Source organism: Mesoplodon bidens (genome assembly GCF_964165515.1).
Source record: "Mesoplodon bidens genome assembly, chromosome: 5".
In the NCBI taxonomy this organism is placed as follows: domain Eukaryota; kingdom Metazoa; phylum Chordata; class Mammalia; order Artiodactyla; family Ziphiidae; genus Mesoplodon; species Mesoplodon bidens.
This window is the reverse complement of record NC_138161.1, coordinates 7,506,029-7,520,154: the sequence shown is the minus strand read 5'-3', so window position 1 is coordinate 7,520,154 and position 14,126 is coordinate 7,506,029. Positions and strand designations below refer to the sequence as shown.

Here is a 14,126-nt window from a genome sequence, read left to right as displayed (position 1 = left end):
CTGCAAAGCCACACAGTGACAACCCTGAAGAGAAACCCAGTCCACGAACCCAAGTCAGATGTTTTGCCAAGGACGCTGCACTCTGAACTCTCCTGTTTGGAAAGCAATGGGAACAGAAGTCCACTGGATGTGATCTGAGGCAGAAGGAGGGGCAGGAGTGGGAATCATGCCACGGAGGGGATTTGAACCCGTCTGCCATCACACTTCATGGAGATGAACGGAGGTGACTTCTGGGGCAAGGGAGAATCAAGTTTGCACCAACCTCACCCAGGCACACCTCTTATTACTCCGGCAACAAGCAGCAGCCCGGGCAGCACTATCCAGTGGCTAGGCACCCCTTGCTCCATTCCTCCCTCGGTTAATATTCATTGAGCACCTAGTACACACCAGGTACTGCACCTGGCCATGGAGGTGGGGCCTTTGTAGGGCTTACATTCTATTGAGGGGGGAGATAATAAGAGAGCTTTCACATAAATGTCCACTATAGTGAAAGAGGGGAATAAAGGCAATAAAGGAAAATGAGGCAGGTGGGGGGCTGAGAGTCACTGGGTGGAGTGGGGAGGGGGCGACTCGGATGGAGTGGTCGGGAAAGGCTTCTGAAGAGATGTTTGCACAGAGCCCCGGTGAAGGACAGAACTCCCTGGAATCGGGGGGCTTTGGGCTGAGGCAACAGCAAGTTCAGCCCCTGAGGCAGAACAAGACGGGGACCAGGTGGCTGCAGTGGGTGATGGGAGGGAACCGGCAGGGCTACTGCAAGGGGCTGAGATTCATTCCAACCCCCACCCCCCCAAAGGAAGAGAACAAAGGAGTCAGAAGGGCCTGAGCTCTAACTCGGCCTCTTATTAACTGCAGGCTGACCCCTCCAAGCTTCAGTTTCCTCATCAGGGCACTTGTGACAAAGACACTACCTATTTCCCAAGATTTCATGACACCAAACTTTCTATGTCTCCACATCCCTCACCAAATACTTAATATAGAGTCAGGACCCACTGAGCAGTGATGGTTGTCACCGTTGCTATGGTTGTGGCGATATTTTTGGTTTTACGTAGTGCATTTCCTCGGAGGAGGTTTAAGGCATCCTTCCTATTACCTTTAGTTTTGCTAAATAAGTAAATTCCTGGCATTTTCCTCAAATCCAGAGCTATTGTTTTGGCTTGGGTTTAGAATTACTTCTGGTAAAGAATTTTTCTGGCTCTCAGAGTCTGTGTTATATAGGTCAGTGATAGGTGGAATTTCAGAGTTTGAGATCAAACAATATAGGGCTCCCAACTTTTAATTTTGCTAGATAAAAAAAACCTTTTAAAGCCTACCTTCTATTATAAATAGCACCTCATAAAAGGAAGGATATTTAACACCAAATAACCTCAGAGAAAAGCCAGTTCTTCCTTAGAGAAGTCACTTTTCATGGATTCTCTCTCTCTCTCTCTCTCTCTCTCTCTCTCTCTCACACACACACACACACACACACACACAGAGCAGTGAACATTTCACTGTGGGTGGACCAACTTCTGCTGGCTTCCATTTACAACCACTGCTCCAGGCAGTGGAGGGTGACCAATGCCAAGGGCAAGAAGAGAGAACTGAATGAAGCTCTAGGAAGGCCTGGGTCGCTGACCGAGGCTCTGACCTGCTGGGACGATAACTCGGCGCTCGTTCGTGGTCATGTTTGGGGGCGGCATGTGCTTCTCCTCCATGTAGCCGCTGTAATTCATCCCGACAGTGTCCGTGCTACCCACCATCTTCCCTCCTTTGGCCATGCTGCATTCATCGGGGGAGTTCCTGGAGGGGGAGAAGACACATCCTTCCATTATTGCGGCAACCCAGAGCCCTCCTCCCTGTCTCCGCGTGATACCCAGAGAAGCAAGGAGGGGCAAGGTGGAGGGGTGTGAGGAAGAGGCAGGAGACTGTGAAAAGACAATTGCAGTGTCTGTGGTGAACTGAATGGCTGTGTTTCTTCCAAATTTATATTTTGAAGCTCTAATCCCAACGTGATGGCATTTGGAGGTGGGGTCTTTGGGAGATAATTAAGTTTACACAAGGTCCTGAGGGTGAGGCCCCTATGATGGGATTAGTGGCCCTTATAAGAAGACAAAGAGACCAGATACCTCTCTCTGTCTCTGTCTCTCTCCTCTTTGCCACTGAGTTTACAGTGAGAAGGTGGCCACCCTCCTCCACCCAAGAAGAGAGCTCTCTCCAGACATCAACCCTGCCGGCAACTTGATCTTGGACTTCCAGTCTCCAGAACTGTTATTTAAGCTCCCCACCCCCGCCCACCACAGTCCATGGTGTTTTGTGATGGCAGCCCGAGCAGACAAAGACAGTGCCCCTGCTCAGTGGAAGCAGAGGGCAGGCACGTGGGAAGCCAAGCTGCCACCTGCCAGCTCCTCCTGAAACTGTCATGTCAAACCCCCTTCCGTGACAACTGATTGGAAACACTTGCAAGGAGCAGGGAACTGGCACTCGTTCTCCCCGCGTGACTGTAAACAGGCCACGCACACAGATGCTGGGAGACGACCCTCAGCAAGGTTTACCCTAGAGTACATGCCTCTTCACAACCTCAGAGCGAAATCCTGGCACTCAGTTTCAAATCCCTGCAGCCAGTCTTTAGACACAGAGTTGGAAGGCCCCCAGTGTTCCTGGCTTAGGTGCAGGCAGGAAGATCAGAGGAGGAAGCAGGACAGGGGACCCCAGCAGCCCTGTAGGACTGGGATCGGGGGGTGAAACCAGCTATGTGCCTGCAGAAAGGAGCCAGCTGCTGGGCCTCGGGGAACAGCTCACAGGGCTGCTGTTCATTAAGACAGCCATGGCCTCTTGGATAAAGACAAACCTGCCTTTCTAAAAAAAGAAAAAAGGGGAATGTAAATTTTTAAGTGAGATTGGAAAGTTATTGGACATGGTGAGATCATACATAATGGGGAAACTCCAAACAGAAAATGCAGCTTAACCAGGAAACAGAAAAATGTTTTTCTTTTGAGGGATCTTGATGGTTGGGTTATGTCTTCTAAGGTGGATTTCTGGAAATTTCCTCTCAAGTGCTACCCAACACAGGATGTTTCATACTCTGAGGAATCTACGCATCTCCACTGGATTTTAGATTTCCATCCCAATGTCTGAGGCCCTGATGGTGTGGGCTCCACTCCAGTGAGCCTTCCTTTGTCTCCTCCACACTTTGTTTGCTGGAACTCTGCAGCCAATTTGCAGAATCTTGGAACTATAGGCCTGGCAGGGACATGACCTTCAAGTCAGAGATGGTCTGAGGCATTGAGGCAGAACGGCCCTCTCTGGGTGGGGCAGGACTGAGGTGGGGTGGAAAGGGTCATCTAGACCCAAGAGCCATGGCAGGGGTGTGGACAGGAAGAGAAGACCAAAGACCCCGGAAAGAGTTTGTTCAGCATCTGGGAACTCTGAAAATACGGATTTGTTCTCAGCATCCCTTGCACATGTCTGGTGCTGATGGAGGGCGCTTACGGCTGATGATGAGGAAGGATCAGGTATGTCTGTGGATAGAGCTTATAGTTGGGGTCATCCAGGACTAAGTTCCTACCACGGGCCTGGAAATACACAACCCTGTTTCATGGCATCCTCACAGCTGTACTAACATGAAGGAAATTTTAAAATAATAGCAGTCGGGAGTTCCCACGGTGTGAACCCTCTATATTTCCAATGCTGCCTACACGTGCATTATTTCCTCTTGATGCTATTTTTCCTGGCTTCCAACACTTATCTCTAAAAGACCCATCCTAATATCAAAACACTGAATGTCTTCACTTGAGACTTAGTTTCCTTTCCCTTTGGAAAATTCCATCAGTTGAGTGGAGTATGTATGTTTTGGTCTACTGGTCTCAAGGAGAGAAATTACTAGGGAAGAGAGTTAAAGGGGTTTGTTTCTTTGGGAAAAAGACTTTAGATGCTACTTAGGTGATGAGTGTCACTCAAGTAACATCTTTAAGATCTAAGATGAGCACTGTTCAGATTCATTCGTTCACTCCTCCATGTAGACCATCTTTTATTGAGTGCCTGCTGTATACCAGGCACCATAAATTCTTTCTTCTCCAGCAAGGCAGTTATCCATCTAAAAAGTTAAATGTCAAAGAGATGTATACAATTATAGAAAGAGGAAACATGGGGGATTATGGACCCTACCTTCCAACTCTCCCATTTTCTTACAATTCTGTTGTTCAATTTCCATCTCTGAGGACTAAAGCTCTAGGAACAAATCAGTTTCCCCATGGCATTAAAATGGATCCCTCATCAAATACAGAGATATAATGAGCTATTAAATTGCATTTTACCAGAGCTTTCCAAAAATATGTGTAAGTATTTAAAACTGGGGCAGTCTTCAGTAAGGTTATTTTGTCTTCATCTTATAACCAGACGACATAATTCATCTCATTAAGCTTTTCCAGCCAGTTTTCATTGTAAAAAAAAAGCAGCAGAATGAAACCCTATTCTCAAATGTTGTACCTTCAGTTCAATAAAAAAATTGTCTTTTTTCCACTGTATTTTGTTTTCGCTTCAGAGGAAGACAGAAGGGAACCACGTTTGTGATCACTTCACATAGTTTTTGAATCTAAGTAATAAATCTAACAGAACTCCAACCCCAAAGAGGGGAGAGGTCACCCCATAGGGCCAATGACATACGAGACTCAAGGCAGGTATTCAATAAATACTGGTTAAAGGGGCCCCAGGTGTTCTATTCTCACTGTTCAGTCATTTCGCCTTGTTTATTCTCTTGGAAATTTTAATAGCAAAAAGAGTAGCATATATATATGTCGCCGTGTTCTGAGAGCTTAACAGTTACCAATCCTTACAACAGCCTGGTGCAGTGGCCGCTGGCATTACCTCCATTTCTCAGATGTGTAAACTGATGACACAAAAGAGAAGGGAATTGCTCCAGGTCTCAGAGCCAGGAGGAGGCAGAACTGAGGCTTGAAGCTGGGCAGCCTCTACTCACTGGTCACACTTATAACCCCCGCACAGACAGCCCCACCCAGTAAAGGTAAGATGGCTAGGATGGCGGCCCTTTAAAAGGTAGAACAGATCTTTATTTCAGAAAGGCATCAAGAACACCCTGCCCCACATGTTACTCTGGCTTAAGGTGTGCACTGTGATACATACACGATTCATAGTCTAGGCCACCATCCTTGCCCCTGGACTGTTCATTCCCCAGCACAGCAGATGTGTGACCCATCCAGAGCGTATCTAAAAAGACGGAAATAAGAAAGAGAGGGAAATCCTGGGGGAGGATTTTTTTTTCATGGAATTTAGACACTGCTATTTTAAGAAAAAGAAATCTTAACATGATTCAGAGAACTGCAAAGTGTATATTGAAAAGTCTCCCAATAAATGTGTTTTCAGCTCTTTGCCCAGCTGTGGTAAGAAAAGATCCACACTGGAAATCTGCCCCTTGCTTACTGCACTGTTTAGCTCTACCTTCATTGTGCATTCCGAGAAGTCACAGGGAGAAGCTCCCACAAACAGCCTGGTATCCTACCTGTCCCAAGCCTAGAACAGAGGATCCCATGTTCTCTATTCTAACATGGTAAGGGTTTGGGCATTCAGTACATTACTCTGAAATGCACGTAGCAAAGAGCATCCCTTTAAATATGATATTCTTAGTATTCACATATGTGTTCTTTAACAGTTCTTGTGAAAGTTCTAAGGCAATTCATTAGATGCCTGCTAAATGGGTAATTAATTGGTGAATATGAAAAGTTCTCTGTCTTATTATTTGGGGCATAAATTTCTTTATTGCTAATAAGCATGGTTCAAGATATTTCTCTCAAAGACTCTATCTTTTAAGGGCATGGAAAAGTGATTATGCAAGTCAAACCAGAGTGAGATATCACGTCACACCTGTCAAGATGGCTATTATAAAAACAAAACCCAAAAGATAACAAGTGTTGGTGAGGATGTAGAGAAATTGGAACCCTCGCATACTGTTGGTGGGAATGCAAAATGGTACAGCTGCCCTGGAAAACAGTATGGCGGTTCCTTGAAACATTTAAAAGAAAACAACCATATGATCCAGCCATCCCACTTATGCATATTTATCTAAAAGAATTAAAATCAGGCAAGAGATATCAGCACTTCTACGTTCACTACGGTACCATCACAATAGTCAAGACGTGGAAACAACCTATATGTCCATTGATGGATGAATAGATAAAGAAACTGTGGTACACTCATACAATAGAATACTATTCTCCTTAAAAAGAAGGAAATTTGGAAATAGATGACAGCATGGATGAACCCTGAGAACATTATACTTAGTGAAAAAAGCCAGTCACAGAAAGACAAATACTGCCCGATTCCCCCTTATATGAGGTATCTAAAAAAGTCAAATTCAGAGAATCAAAGAATGAAATGTTGGTTTCCAGGAGCTGGGGGAGGGAGAAGTGGTGAAGTTACTAACCAACCAGCATAAAGTCTCAGTCAAGTAGAATGAAAAGGCTCCAGAGATCTGCTGTACTACTTGGCACCTTTGGTCAACAATAAGGTACACTTAAAAATTTGTTTAAAAGGTAGATCTCATGTTGTGTGCTTACCACAACAAAATAAATAAAAAATTACTGTGTCTTAACCATATTCTCAGATTCACATTTTCAGGTCTGGGTTCTATTTATAACCCACAAAACACTGGTCTTGACAACCCCATACAGTATGTGGCACCAGTGAGAGAGAACAGAAGGCAGGAAGACCGCTCACAGCAGGAGAAATCCCACACTGGGCTGGGGCTGCTCTGAGAGGGGGAGGCTGATTCAGACTGAAGAATTTCAGGAAGGCAGTGGACAACAGCTGGGGTGCCAGAAAGTTGGGTGTATCAGCCTCCAAGCCCCTTAAAACATCCTTGGGGCCACACAGCTTCAGGAGTTTAATCTCTGCAGCAATCTAACAGATTTCCATGCCACTTGGGTGTAATTGTGGTCACTCTAGGAAATAGAGAAATAATGTAGAAAGACCCCCTCAACCTTCATGATGAACAAGATAGGGGGTTGGTGCTCTTCTGATAACTGGAGACACATGCCCAACTAAGATGGCCTGTTGAGCCTCAATTAATTAATCACTCTTAAGTAGCATCTGGAGAATTAAGGTGAGTTGAGAACATGATCATTGACTTCTTAAAACAGACTAGGATTATGAGTTAATGATGAAAGAACATGGCAAAGAATATCAAATAACTTGGAAAATCTACTATATTTAAATCAAGGTGAGAAGTCAGACATGCTGCCAAACTCCCCTGGGTTCTCGTAGGGTTACAGAATCAGAGGGCTGGGAAACTCCATTCCCAAGCCCCCAGGCAGGACTCTCCAGAAGCTACTTGGATGAACAAATGCTTAGCTTATATTAACATTTTTCTAAGGAGGAGAGTCCAACATTTCCCTCTGCAGCTCCAGAGTTATATTTATGTGTATGTGTGGTGGCTCTGAATATACTTTCTTCCCCCTGTCCTTCATCAAACTATGCGACACTTGAGGTGGACTGCAAAAATGCACACAAGACATAAATGATCAAAGGAATGGAAGTGAAGGTTATATGAGGGCAGAAAAGCAATTAACCAAGAGATTGAGCACATTGAGTAAGCTTACTATTTATAGTTGTTCAAGGTAGAACATCAGTCTATCTCTGAACTTTCTACTTGCCAAAGCAAAAGAGGAAGTCTATCCTGTGACAATTCAAGGTGTCAAAAAGATACACACGAACCAGTCATTCAGCAGAAGCAAAGCTTTTCCTGGGCTGAAACTTGAGAGAAGTTTCTCTCGGGGCTTCTCTTGAAGAGAACTGGGTGATGCAGCAAGCAGTATCCTTCCCAGCATCCCCTAACAGACCTGAGAACATACCACACATAAGGCAGGATGCTCCAATCACACAGCTCGCAGCTGCTTCAGCTACAGGAACTGGGAGACTGTATCTCGTCAGCCGGCGCTCCATGCTTACCATTTCTTGACACTGATTTTGGAAAGAACCAGCCAACCAGAAAAATGGGTGCAAAAATATGAAAAATAAATGATTAAAAAATGAAAAAAATCTTGAGAGATGGAATGCTACATATTCCAGTTTCCACAGTCTTCTAATTTATATGTTTTAAATTCAAATTTGCCTCTGCATGGTGGGCAAACAAATATTTGCAGACCTTATTTGTTTCATCTTCTATCCCATATCTGACTGCTTACTCACGCTAGGGATGGCTCCAAACTCTTTTTATGTATTCACGTTATAGTGAAACATTCAAAATGGTGCTTAACACACAGTAAATGCTATGTGTTAGCTGTTATTATTCATCTCATGCACACAGTTCCACGAGGTCAAATACCAATAAGCAGCAGCAATATTACAGGTGATTTGCAGAGAGTAGGGAGGGGCAGGTTGTGCCCGAGATTACACGACCAGCAGTGGAGCAGCTGGGATTTGAACCTACAGAGTTGGGGTCCTGAGTCCAAGGACTTGACCACCATGCTATAGGACCTCCCCTGGTAACTCCATAGGAATGGTCTCTTTCACAGACATAACACATAATGGGATGGACCCTCAGAAGACTCAGGGTCATCACTATTGGGTATTTTCTGAAGAATATCCTGGGAGTGGCCCTGAAGACAGTCATGGATAGGGCGGCAGATGTGAGATGAGTAGGGCCAGCCCTGTGCAGACAAAGGCAGAGCCTCCTGGGAGACGCTAAAGGCGGCATTGTTTATTTGGACATACATACGAATTTTGGTAAGTCTGGTTTAAGAAAAAGGTGACCACCTCGATTTACAGTTGAACATCATATGTTCCTCCCCAAACCTTCCTTGAGGCACTCAGCAGGGCGCAAGCTCTGCAGAGATGATGGGTGAACATTCATGAGTGTGAGGAAATCAGGCAAGAAGTGTCTGTGCTCAGAGAGGAGAGTGGGAGCGCCTGCGACTCAGATCGTGGGTCTAAGAAGACAGAACTGAGCACCAGGACAGAAGCTGGACCACTGAGAAAGGAGTCCATCTAATTTTTTTAAGATTAAGTGGACCCCAGCCCAACACAAAAGCTTCTTTTAGCTGTTTCCATAATCCCTTTCTTTGAAAAGGGGTAATGTGCCTATAAAAATGTACCAAGACGTTAAAATGAGGGCTTTGGTTTTTGAAAAACAAAATAAACTTGACATCTGACATTGGTTTTCTCACATCAGAGTCTACTTACAGCAGGGCAGATGCCATCACAGAAACAGCCCGCAGTGAAATGGCAGAGATGCGACCGTTAGCTTGACAAGGATGCGCTGTGCCCTGAGCTGAGTGTGAATGGACCTCATTTATCCAAGAATGTCACTGAATGCAGCCCCAAGTGACAGGGCCGAGCTCACCAGCCACCTGAAATCTGTGATCCACTCTCACTTCACAACAGTTAGTGGAGGTGCTCAGGCACGAGAGAAAGCCCAAAGCAAGTCAAAATCGAACTTGGGCAATTGATGTAACGTCTCCTAGTGGGTGAAGGCAATCCTGCCAGTCCTCTCGAAAATCTACCCATCCTTCAAGCCCCATCCTCCTTCCTGTTCCTGAATTCCTCTTGCACTTGGAGACGGCTTTCCCCTGCCATGTTCTCCATCACATGCTGGTGGAGTAAGTTTTTTTTCACATTTGAAATGCATATTTTTTAAAAACTTTTATTGGAGTATAGTTGATTTACAATGTTGTGTTAGTTTCGGGTGTACAGCAAAGTGATTCAGTTACACATATGCATATATCCATTCTTTTTCAGATCCTTTTCCCATATAGGTTACTACAGAGTATTGAGTAGAGCTCCCTGTGCTATACAGTAGGTCCTTATTAATTACCTATTTTATATATAGTCGTGTGTATACGTGAAGTAATTCAGACAGAGAAGAGACAAATATCATTTATCGCTTATACGTGGAATCTAAAAAAAATGGTACAAATGAACTTATTTTCAAAACAGAAATAGAGTCACAGATGTAGACAACAAACTTATGGTTACCAAAGGCAAAAGAGGGGGAGAGGGATAAATGAGAGGGTGGAGTATTCTTGAGCTTTACTTCCAGAGAGTCTGCTTTCCTGCTACCAGAGTCGTCTTCCACAAAGACAAGTCCACGCTGGCCATGTGCAACCCAAGCCCCTCCTCGGCCCATAGAGCCTTCCGACTAATCCACACTCCCTAGACTGTCCTCGGCCATCTGGCCCTGGGCCTCCTCAATTCAATCATTAAAAAAAATTATTAAAGTATTGTTGATTTACAGTGTTGTGTAAGTTTCAGGTGTACAGTAAAATGATTCAGGTATGCATTTTATACACAACACACACACACACACACACACACACACACATATGTTCTTTTTCAGATTCTTTTCCCTTATAGGTTATTACAGAATATTGAGTAGAGTTCCCTGTGCCATACAGTAGGTCCTGCTTGTTTTATCTATTTTGTATATAGTAGCGTGTATATGTTAATCTCAAACTCCTAAATTTATCCCTCCCCTCCCATTCCCCTTTGGTAACCATAAGTTTATTTTCTATGTCTGTGAGTCTATTTCTGTTCTGTATTATAAATAAGTTCCTTTGTACCATTTTTTAAAAAAGATTCCACATATAAGCAATATCATATGCTATCTGTCTTTCTCTGACTTACTTCCCTCAGTCTGAGAATCTCCAGGTCCATCCGTATTGCTGCAAATGGCATTATTTCATTCTTTCTTATGGATGAGTAACATTCCATCGTACATATGTACCACATCTTCTCTATCCATTCATCTGTGTAACAAACACAGAGCAAGTGTCCGCCAGGTACTGTCCCAGGTGCTGGGGACCCAACAGTGTCCCTGTTCTCGTGGTGCCTGCATTTGGGTGGGTGAAGCCCCTCTCCCCAGCCCCACATATGCTGTCTTGGAAGACCACAGTCCACATCCCATCCTACCCTTTTGTGGATGAGCAAGTGAATGTTTACTCCCGGGCAGGCTTCAGCTCATTAGAGTTTATTAGAATGGCACTATCTTCCCAAATGTTCTTTTTAGTTTATCAGGTGACTTCATGTTAAGAACTTGATGATGAAGCTAGACTACAGAGGCTTTCTTTGGCAGCTCTACCCTGACAGTCCAAAGAGGTCAGTTCCACGAGAGGGTCCTAAGGATGCTGGTCGGGGCACGCGGCACCCAAGTCTGCCTTAAACCTGAATAGGAATCAATCAACCTCAGGTGGTTTTCTTCATAAGAATCCTAAAAGCACATACTTAGTCCTAATCGACCCAACCAACTCCTAATCAAGTTTCACGCCATGAATGGAGGTAGTCACCACAAAAGGTATTTTTAGGACCCCAGACAAGGAGGGGATTGTCTGGAAAGCACTGGGGTAATTTGTAGGTCTGGTTTATTTCTGAATCAGAGGCAGTGGAAAAGCTGCTTCAGAGCCCATGGCCTGAGCAGCGGGTGGAGCTCGGCAGTGATTCACGTAGCACTCTGGGCTCAAACTGAAACTGGAGATGTTTGTCTTCACAGCTGTGTGTTATTTTTACCCTTACTAAATATTCTCTCTTACACCTGGAATTTCAGCCTCTTCCCATCAGGCCTGTTCCCTTCTCCCTTCTCCGAAGCAGTTGAAGACGAAATTAATTTAAAAAGTCACCACCAACAGTTAGTTCTTTGTCCCCAAAAGGGGTTTGAAGTTTCCCTGAGAAAGTTTCATGGTTTAAGTGTATATTTCTCTTAACAGCCGAAAATGGGTATCAGCAAGATCACAGCACATTTAGATCTTGAAAACTGAGGAGGAAATGCATCCTTTGGGGATTCATCCTTTAGAATAAAGTATTCTGTAGAATAAGATGTCTACAAATAGTTACCTGACAAAGATGTGGCATCTTTTCTATCTTTTGTGCGTGTGTGTGTGTTCTTCTCAAAACACTTTCATTTTTCAGAGAGGAAAGAATTAAGCCCGATAGCCATTATGGTGCTTTCAGGGTTTTATTTTCCTAAAAGGCTATGTAAATTCTGGTTAACCAAGATGATTTCCTTTCAGGATGGAAAATGCCAAGCAGTGCCCTTGTCCCAGTGTCAATATCCACAGTGACCTGATGGGATTCATTTACATCCTAAGGAAGAGCACGGCTCTTAGGCTGTTCTACAAAATGGTGTCCATCCATTTGACACCCCAAGAAATGGCAAAGATGCAGATGAGAAGAAGTCTGCTCCAGACAGAGAGGGAGCCCCAGAGAACTTGACTCTCTCACTAAATCTTCCCCAAGTGAGGCCCTTTCAATACATGCCTCAGCCCTGCAGCCCAATGAACTGATGTCTGTAAAGACTCAAGGCCCCTTACAAGTAGGACAAACGATTACTACCCGACCTCACTAGCACAGTTGGGAAAACCACTAGTTTTCCAGTCTCCAACACTGAGCCGCCCACAGCTTGGAAGGTTTGGAAGGTGGCCAAGCTTAACTAGGAAACATCTTTTATGCCAATTGGATTCAGAACCTTAAGGCAGAAAGGAACAAATGTGATTATAGCTGCAAATTTCACTGTCCTAAAAGAAGACATAAAGTCTTCTAGAAAATGTAAGAAAATATACATGAAGTCAAATCTCAGTGCATCAAAGTAGAAAGGCATGAGGGAGACCAGTCCCAGGGAGCCGCTTTCAAATGTCAAATATTGAGTATTCCATGTAAAACGAGAAAACTGATGTTAAAAGACCTTCAGCCAAGATCTTGCTCTGTACGCAGGAATTGGGGCAAAGCACCTCTCCCAACACAAGGACACATAAGGAACTGGAATAGTCACTATCCTAAAACTGAGAATTTTTTATTTTTAATTTCAGCCCAGTGAGTATCTACTGAGAGCCACCACTGGGCTCAGACCGAAGGTCTCCCATCATGCTAATTATTTGTTAAACGTGGTTCTGTCTGGAATCACCTCATGAAGGGAATGTAAAGATGAGTGCAGTTTACTTGATCTGTTATAATAAAGTAAAATGAGAGGAAAGTAAATTTTTTTAACTGTGAAATATATACAAGAAATCAAAATATGGTTGGTGTTTGGGTTTAATGCCTCTCAGAAGACAAAAAATCGGACATATTGCTCATCCATCACCTGGCGAAACTCCACCGTCCCTGCCAACACAGAGGTGATGCCTGGCTAAAGGAAGCAGCCCTGAGGGAGAAAGAGGAGCACAGGCCTGGGGTCACATGGCCCATGGCAGGCGGACTTAAGTTATGGAGACTTAATGGTCTCCATGTGTAAAATGGTTATAATCTTGATGCCATCTCATGGATTTAATGAGGAAATTGGATGATATGTTGTATCCTAAAATCTATTAATACATCACAGTGCATTATAGAAATACTAATATCACTCCTCTGGGAGTCTTTCCTGCCTGGGGAAACTGAGTCATACTCTCATCCCTGCTATGGCCAGGCCCAGAGCATCCCCCTGAACTTGAACTTGTCATGCGACCTCACGGAATCTTTTTCACCTTTGACGGACCGTAAGCTTCTCTTAACTCATCTTCATAGCAAACACAGTCTATGATGAAGAGTGAACACCAAATAAATGGTTTAGTGCAGAGTGTCTCCACTTCGAGACTACAGACCTTTGGGGCCAGATGATTCTTTTTGGGGGCAGATGCTGTCCTGTGTGTTGTAGGACGCTGAGCGGCACCTCTAGCCTCAACTCACTAGATGCCAGGAACGCCTCACAGGTGTGACAGTCAAAACTGTCTGCAGGGCTTCCCTGGTGGCTCAGTGGTTGAGAGTCCGCCTGACGATGCAGGGGACGCGGGTTCGTGCCCCGGTCTGGGAAGATCCCACATGCTGCGGAGTGGCTGGGCCCGTGAGCCATGGCCGCTGAGCCTGGGCGTCCGGAGCCTGTGCTCCGCAACGGGAGAGGCCACAGCAGTGAGAGGCCCGCATACCACAAAAAAAAAAAAAAAAACCTGTCTGCAGACACTGCCAAATGGCCCCCTGGGGGCACAGCCATGGTGGCTGAGAACCACTGGTTTAATGACTAAGATCCCCTGCACTCAGGCAAGGAGACCAGAGCTCGTCCTATTTTGCCTGGTGCTTATTAGAGGTAAGTGCAAGCCCCCTGCGTCTGGGCTGATAACTAGAGGGGCCCAGGCTCGATTCTCAGGAGGACTCCAGGTGTGGCTTGTCCACCCCTC

At 44.8% G+C, this 14,126-nt stretch overlaps 1 protein-coding gene across 8 annotated transcripts in view; it reads right to left on the bottom strand.

The window, feature by feature from the left end:
* Nucleotides 1–14,126, bottom strand: part of ERG (ETS transcription factor ERG) — a 281,996-nt gene that overhangs the window by 41,155 nt on the left and 226,715 nt on the right. For all 8 annotated transcript variants that reach the window (XM_081234462.1, XM_081234461.1, XM_081234466.1 and 5 more), the window contains one exon: nt 1,628–1,779. In XM_081234462.1, the coding sequence (XP_081090588.1) occupies nt 1,628–1,779 (152 nt within the window). The remainder of the gene's footprint in view (nt 1–1,627; nt 1,780–14,126) is intronic.